The sequence below is a fragment of the Cydia splendana genome, chromosome 17 (genome assembly GCF_910591565.1).
Source record: "Cydia splendana chromosome 17, ilCydSple1.2, whole genome shotgun sequence".
Classification (NCBI taxonomy): domain Eukaryota; kingdom Metazoa; phylum Arthropoda; class Insecta; order Lepidoptera; family Tortricidae; genus Cydia; species Cydia splendana.
Genome location: NC_085976.1, coordinates 18224949 through 18233841, shown reverse-complemented (window position 1 = coordinate 18233841; position 8893 = coordinate 18224949). Strand labels below are relative to the sequence as shown.

Genomic DNA, 8893 nt, shown 5'->3' with positions numbered 1-8893 from the left:
CCAGCAAAACATCTATCAGAAATAAAACTATTCTACCTTGCAAATATTATCATCTAAGTTTAGTACGTTAAATGATTAAATATACTGGGTCAAGCAGATCTTGTCAGTAGAAAAAGGCGGCAAATTTGAAAAATGTAGGCGCGTAAGGGTATCATCCCATAGAAAATTTGAATTTCGCGCCTTTTTCTACTGACAAGATTTGCTTGACCATCTATAATAATGTTGATTTCTAACTATGAAGGATCTATTAAATTAGTACAACTCATAATAATTCATATTTTCTATTGAAGTTATTGAACATGAACGCATCCGATTCGCGTTGAGTTGAGCAATCTAGCCAACACAACAGCACAAAACGTCAAAGTCGTCCAAAATGGCTGAGACAGAAACTGATAATAACAGTATTATTAGACCTGAGAGAAATAATAAAGTTACAACGGCTACCAATGGGCCCCGTCGCGTTACCATCTATAAAACTGACACTGGGTTCGGTTTCAATGTGCGCGGTCAAGTGTCCGAAGGTGGGCAGTTGAGGTCGATCAATGGGGAGCTTTATGCTCCTTTGCAGCACGTAAGCGCTGTTTTGGAGCAGGGAGCGGCTGAACAAGCTGGTATCCGGAAGGGGGACAGGATCCTAGAAGTGTAAGTACCTAGGCTATGTAATCTGTAACCAGTAGGTGGGTGGCACTGGCTGGGAACCTCCCATGAGAGTTCACAGTATTGTTTGGCAATTTTAAGCCTAGCAACGCCTTTTGAAGCCGGTTGGTTCGTTTAAGAACGATCTGTAATCTGATTAGAATCATCCCAATCTTTGTGAGATTCACTTGTATCCTGCATAACAACTCAAAAATTTCAAATACAATTTTTTATTCATATAATTTAACTGACATTGTTTTTTTTTTTAATTTTTTAGACCATGGCACTGATAAACATCTCAATAATACAATTTTTCTTTTTCCAACTATGCACAGAGCATGTCTTGCATTTATATTTTTTGGTGAAATCAGATAAATGAGTCATAGTTTGAAACAGGTTTGTTTGGTTAGTGCAAGTCAGTCAGCTATGAAATTGGTTGCTAAAGACATATTGTTGTTATTTGGTAACTTATGCAATAATAAAAATAAAGGGTTATGTAGTGGCCGAAATTATTAAATTTATTGGCATGTTAAAACTAGGTTACATTTTTACGGAAATGAAGCAAAAGGTCATAGTCGGATTGTGTAATTAATACTGTTTGATAACTTTGTTATTATGAAATGTATTATCTATTGAAATATTTGTAAACACAATTATGTACTTAAAACCAGTCAGATTTTAGAAAACATTGCACAAATTTTACAAGTTTTCTCTTATCCCAGACTGCTGCTGTCTATTTCTATCTTAAATCAATTGTATGTATGTATGTATGTATGTCACTTTATTGCAGATAAACAGGTTTACATAAAATGGACAAAAACAAAACAAAAATAAAAATGTTATGTACAAAGGCGAACTTATCCCTAAAAGGGATCTCTTCCAGCTAACCTTTGAGAAAATGCGAAAAGATCAAATACTAACAGGTGAAAGACAATTTAATATGGACAAATAGCAATATGACAATTTTGGATACACATAAAGGAAGACGAGAGCAATAAGTAAAGAGAAAAACTAGTACTACATATAGTAATTGTTTTCTTTAAGCTTGTATCTTTTACTGAGGTATGCCAATAAAGCGTGTTCTATCTATCCCAAATGCAATTAGTATGTAATCAAAATCTGTAACTTAGATTTGACCCATTTCTATCCCAAAGGCAATTAGTATACATGTCATCATCAGTCGTTCCCTCAATGCTGAGGATCGTGACATCATGTCCTAATGTTGCTGACCAGTCTCTTCCATAGGCTTCTGTCACCCGCCATATGTACGGCTTCCTGCAGATGTACATGTAGAGTATACATGTGACCAATTTCCCGGCTTTGCCTGAGCAGAGATTTATTATTCCTATCTCAAAACCAATCACAACTGGTACGATGACAAAGACCAAAGGTGGCCAAGGAATCTATTTAGAAACAGCAACATCAGTTTAAGTGCTTAGAATTGCTTTAATAAGATCCTCCTTTTTAGGGTTCCGTACCCAAAGGGTAAAACGGGACCCTATTACTAAGACTTCGCTGTCCGTCCGTCCGTCCGTCCGTCCGTCCGTCTGTCACCAGGCTGTATCTCACGAACCGTGATAGCTAGACAGTTGAAATTTTCACAGATGATGTATTTCTGTTGCCGCTATAACAACAAATACTAAAAACAGAATAAAATAAAGATTTAAATGGGGCTCCCATACAACAAACGTGATTTTTGACCAAAGTTAAGCAACGTCGGGAGTGGTCAGTACTTAGATGGGTGACCGTTTTTTTTTGCTTTTTTTTCGTTTTTTTTTTTTTGCATTATGGTACGGAACCCTTCGTGCGCGAGTCCGACTCGCACTTGCCCGGTTTTTTTTATGCAAATTTTATTCCTAAGAAATCTAAGAATCCAAAGTTGCTTATAAAGCCACAATAGAAAAATGTCCATTCTTTAAAAAATAAATACAGCCACAATAAGGCTTCACTCATGAATGCTAACAACTAAACAAACTGTCAATACAGATTGTAAACTGTGGCAATTGTAAAAACAAATACAGCTGTTATTACTCCATCAAACAATCACATGCTTCATATGGCTTCCTGAGAAAACCTTACAGTGACTTAATTGGTTCACACAGACAACTCTTCGCGACTTTGTGTAGAAGTCGTTTAACACACTAACCAAGAGCCCGACTACACTGTTCGTAGCGACTACGCGCTACATACGGCAAAGACGTGGCTACGCGCTACGAGCGTAACGCGTAGCACTTAGTGGTAATGAATGTGTTAATTGCACCTTAACTTACTCTTCTGTATACAAACATCAACAATCATAACTGTCCATTGGTGGACCTTATTATAAAAAGCATAAGGTCCACCGATGGATAGTCAACAGTGTAGGCTATGGTACTGTCATCTATTATGGCCATGGTATGAATACCTACCAAATTTCTGGAAACACGAAATATGGGACCGATTTTAACAATATGAAATATTATTGGAATTCTGGTAGCTATGGTCAGCCAAGAAAGTGATAGAGTCGAAAAGTGGTAAACCACTTTCTTGGCTGACTATACCTATTGAAATGTTTTAGTTTCATTTTATAAAAAAAGTGATGATATTAGCACAGAAACTTCAATTTTGAAGGCCAATTTTATTACCGTTAAATACCGGTATTGAGAATAGCCCATTCCCAAAGATATGTGAAAAATAGGTACATGAGTAGATGGTGAAAATCAAGCGTCCTGAACGGATCTGTATTCTGTACAGTACCAGCGCTTCAAAACTTCTTTTTTTAGAGCTCATTTTTCCTTTCATCGTAGCTCACTAAACTTTTTGCAGCGACTGCACAGACGAAAAGTTTTTGCAATAATTTACGTTGTACCAGTATAACGGTTACGGTACCATCGTCCACACTGTTGACTGACCATTTTAAAACCTTATTATTGCAAAGAAATAAAGTTCATCAGTGGTAAAGAGGGCCGTAGAGCCAGAAATTAGAAGGGAATAAAAAATCTGGCGCGCCGCGTAAAACTTGCGACGGAAGATTTGGTCATCGGCACAGAATAAATTATAGTACTAGGCACAGAAGACTCACTCTCTAACAAAACGCGTCTGTTACGATCAGGACAGGTATGGCCGCTAGGTGGCGACAGCGCCACGGGCGGCTTAATTGCTAGCCGCCAAAATTGGTGTGGAACGGCAAAGCGACGAAATCGCGGAGTGAGCCACGCCTGCCATCGGGCGGGTTTGTTCGTTATTTCAATTACTGTGAAAATATATGTCCGTTTAAAAATTTGTTCGTCATATCCTTCTGCTTTAGCACTTGCATTCGGTACAATGTTACAATAAAATGTATGTACCATCACCCACACTGTTAACTGTACATCGGTGGACCTAATGCCTTTTGTAATAAGGTCCGATGTACAGTTAGAAGTGTTGCTGTTTGTACCTTTAACGCTAACATTGTTTAGTACAGTCGACGTCAAAGATTTGTTTACACTTTTGCCCCTTACTCCTTTGTAATAAGGCGAAAAATGTAAACGTATCTGTGACTGTACAAGGGGATGTGATACAGACGCTATCACTGTACAAATGGGAACGAGACTGTGCAAACAGGGCCCTAGAGAACTAGCTATCCGGTTGGATATAGCTACGAGTATATGCATAGATAGGTATATGAAACAGTCGCATTATTATACTGAGCTACACCATTGAAGGTTGGTCCTTCAAATTAGCATCATGGCTCCTCTACACGAATGGCCAACGCCGGCCAATCCATCACATATTTAAAAAAAATATAGAATTTTGGTCGAAGTTTCGGTTTCGGCGTACAAAATAATGTTTCGGCCGAAGGTTTGGTTTCGGTCAAAAACCTGTGAACCTTTCGACTGCGCCGAAAATGGGCATAAAAATCATGTTTTGGCCGAAGGTTCGATTTCGGTCGAAACTAGTGCAAAACCTTCAGTTTCGGCTGAAAACACGTGTCGGAAGCCGGTGTTGCTCGAAGGAAAAACCAGTTTCGGTCGGACACTACTATTGGTGCTGGCTGTATGGCCGGAGGCCCACTGCTGCGCACGCTACATCCACGGCCCACGTTTTAATGCAAACCGTGGGCAAGCCCACGAAATTTTGTATAGGAACGTGGGTCGTGTAACCTATACATAGCGTGCGCAGCAGTGGGGCTCCGGCCTATGTATGTGGTATATGCCTCCGCATTAGTCAAAAAACTTATGTGTAATTGCGTTATTGCACAGTCTTTGACTAATCCAAAGTTCTTGTCCAAAGAGAAAAGAGTGCGTTTCTTGTTGCTGTACCTACCCTAGAAATAGAATATATGGCATCTTTGGATTCAGAGTTGAGCAACGAATGTTTTTACCTGTTGCGCTGTGCGTATTATTGTGTAATGCATTGTCTACGAGTTTTCGCAAACGGAAAGATTTATGGTGCTAAGGTGACTAACAATATATGATGCCGCTATTGGTTTCACTGAATGTTTTTAATAAAATGTGCCTAGAATCGCTCAGTTAGTATAGTCAGTCAGATGTCAAATCATGTCATTAATGAGTAAATATACTCAAATATATGTATAGATTCCATAATTAATTACAGTGGCGGATTTGCAGTCTTTGCCGCCCTAGGCCCCAGGCCCTGTAACTGCCCCTTTCTCAGCGCCCATCATATTGACTACATTTTGAGTTATTTCTTGTTATCATCAGCGAATTTTTTGTCACAATTCGCCGCCCCTAATATCTTGCCGCCCTAGGCCCGGGCCTACTTGGCCTTAGGGCAAATCCGCCACTGATTAATTACATATTTCGAGGATACTTATAAAAACACCCTGACTAAATTGATGTAAAACTATCGGTAAACTTATCTTGCTACCTAATCTAACCAATATCAAATATATTTTGAAACCGGTTTACAAATGACCTAGAATAAATGATAATTGTCACGCACACTTTATGGCTCTTCTACACGATGGGCCAACGCCGGCCACTCCAAGGGACGCAGCAATGCGGTAGAATGAGATAGCAATATCACTTGCTCCCTCTAACGCATAAATGCGTCCCTTGGAGTGGTCGGCGTTGGCCCACCGTGTAGAGGAGCTATTAGTTTCTAAAAAGTATTAGCGTCACACGAATCTTGCCGCCTCCATACAATCGAAGGTACGCTCTCATTTTAAAACGACATGCTTTAATTACATGAAGCTTGGCATGAACATACATTTATTTAATAACAAAACTTCCGTGAGACACAGAAGCGCGTTTTTCGACTTAAAATACGTGAGTGACCCGTTCTTAATATATTTAACATACATTTATGTCTGGTATTAGTTTTAATTGTATATATTGGTATATTTGGTATACAAATAAAATAGAGCGTGTAGATTTTTTTTATGCAAAAAAGTCTGTAACGATTTTGATAGCATACGCAGTGCAAGTGTTATTTAAACGTCATAATTTCATAGAAGTTTGACGTTTAAAATAACACTTGCACTGCGGGTGCTATCAAAATCGTTGCAGACTTGTCGTGGTCTAACTCTACTAGCTCTACTTGTATTATAATTCCTAGCAACTAAAGCTGGAGGTGGACGTAGGCCATTTTTATTTTATGAGAGGGAAATGGCACAAACCGAATCCCAGGCAGACATGCGGGCAAAGTTAGTTTGAGTATAGGTAATAACCATTACCTGTGGCATATAAAATATATGCAGTATTTAAATGCGTATTATAGTTACACATTTATCATAAAAATGCATAACTAACGTCTTTATGAACCGTTAAATTGACTGTATTTATAACACTCATACTTTGATAGCTCCTTTCGGTGAACGTCTTACATAATAAAGTTGTTTTTTTAATAAATATGTGTTGCAATAAGTGAAAGGATATCAAAAGGCCAATATACTCGCAATCATATTCCTTTTGTGTCAACTTAATATAGGGGTTTTCGGGCTTCGGTCCGCGGCCCAGGCTCGGAAAGGAAAAGGAAGAGTAAAGGCCAGGCCACACCGGCTGCGTGTGCGTAGACGTGCGCGTGCGGTAAAATGTTGGAGCCGCGCACGCACACGTCACGCAAGCGGTGTGTCGTCTTTCATAAGGATCTGTATATTACAACGTGCACGTCTACGCACCCGGTGTGCACAGGCTTTAACCTTTTGAACGCCAAACGGCGCATCCATTTGCCGTGCCACTGACGCCACGGGGGTAAAATTTAGTTTTATGAATAAATGTGACGTCCCACGGTCAAAGGTACCTTATGGCGGGTATGGAGTTATGCATACCCCAGTAATCTACAATAAATAAGCTATCGATAACACAAAAGATCAACCTTCTAGGTTGCGTAGTTACAGAGATATGATTTTTTGAAAATAATGTTGTGAAATGAGCAACTTTACGATAGAGAAGTTTTAAGTTTAGCCGCCTAAAAAACTATGTTCCTGAAGTAAGTTACATAGTTGACTACAAATAATAATACCTTATATATCTGAGATTAAAAAAATATTGCGATTTGTTCTGTAATGCAAATAGAAACTTTTGATATCGACTGATTTATGTGTATACTAACCAATCTCTTGAAAATAAAGTTTTATTTCATTTTTACGATTGATTGCAATGAGCTCTCAAGATTTAAATTTTATCTATTAGAAAACGACACTGACAGACAGTTTAAGCAAAAAACAATACCGATTTAGAGGTGAAAATGTATTTTCTGACTTTTTCATATAAAATCACAAAATTGAATATTTTTACTTTTAATGTGACACACAATCAATTTTTCTGAGCACATATGAAAGAAATTCTGTCATTCAAATGAAATAAATCCTAAAACCCCAACTAAATACTATATTTAACCCCTTATGCCACTTTAAACTTACATAACAATAACAGTATTTGCTCCATACATTTACGAAAAGGTACCTTATGGAAATAAATCTAATAATACATCACTACAAAATATCAATCATATTACAGTTTATCTTTTATGAATAGAAAATATTAATTTACATTAAACTGCCCCAAATTTAATTAGTTCTTCGTCATAATAATCTTAAAAAAGACCAATAATTTGTATGTAATGAAAAGGTACCTTGTGGTCAAGTTACATGATGAGGCATGATGATGATGGAACAGTTAGGATAAACTAATAATATTTTGGGGTTAAGATGGTATAAATCGTCTATTTCTTATCAATAATATATTTCGGTTACTATTGAAGATAAGCGGCATTGAGGTTCAATGACCTCAGATATTCCATAAGGTAATGCGTCGGGTATTGGCATTTTTCAGCAAACCAATGGCTGATTTACTGCATGCGACCAAACCAAATGAAGATTATTCTAGTTAAGAAAGACTTGACGAGAGTAACTTTGGTACGAGGGGCGTTCAAAATATTCTCGGTATTGATATCTTACAACCTCTTCTAAAATTTCTTTTGTTACTGGCCGCTAAGGTTTATTCATTGACATTAAAAAAAAGTATAATTCGAACCGAGATGTTCTTTTGTTTTTCTGCAATTGCTGAACAAACATGAACATCATGTGCGAATTGACAATGTTAACTAAATCAGAACATCAATGCGTCATAAGATTCTCGACAAAACAGGGTAAAAATAAAAAAACCATAAAAGAGGAAATGGATTGTGTTTACCGTGAGTCTGCTCCTTCTTTATCTACCATTTAAAAGTGGTCAAGCGAATTTAAGGGTGGAAGGGCTAGTATTGAAGATGACCCTAGACCTGGTCGGCCTGTAGTAGCTACTTCACAAGAAAATATTGATAAAGTGGAAAAACTTATATTGGAAGATGGTCGAGTGAAGGTAAAATCTATAGCTCAAGTAACCAATCTTTCTATTGGTATCGTACATGATATTATCCATGACCATCTTAATATGTCAAAAGTAAGTGCAAGATGGGTTCCGCGAATGCTGACTCGGCTTCAAAAAGACATGCGTGTAGCGTGTAGTTCCGATGTTATTGACCTGTGCGGTGAAAATCCTGATGAGGTGCTGCAAAGAATAGTTACTGGAGATTAAACCTGGGTTCATCATTATGACCCAGAGAGTAAACAAGAGTCCATGCAGTGGCACATTAAGGGTTCAGCTCATCCCAAGATGTTCAAGGTCGTCCCTTCAGCTGGCAAGGTCATGGCCACGATATTTTGGGATTCTGAAGGAATATTACTAATCGATTATAAAGAAAAAGGTGTAAATATCACAGGACAGTACTACGCTAACATTCAACGTCAATTAAAGGATGCTATCAAAGAAAAGAGGCGAGCAAAGATAACCAA

At 38.0% G+C, this 8893-nt stretch overlaps 1 protein-coding gene across 1 annotated transcript in view; it reads left to right on the top strand.

Annotated features, from left to right (window-relative positions):
* The first annotated feature begins 349 nt into the window (after positions 1-349).
* LOC134798917 (sorting nexin-27) overlaps positions 350-8893 on the top strand; it is a 34911-nt gene continuing 26367 nt past the window's right edge. Inside the window, exon 1 of the mRNA XM_063771341.1 lies at positions 350-642. Coding sequence (XP_063627411.1) covers positions 374-642 — 269 coding nt within the window. The 5' untranslated portion in view covers positions 350-373. The remainder of the gene's footprint in view (positions 643-8893) is intronic.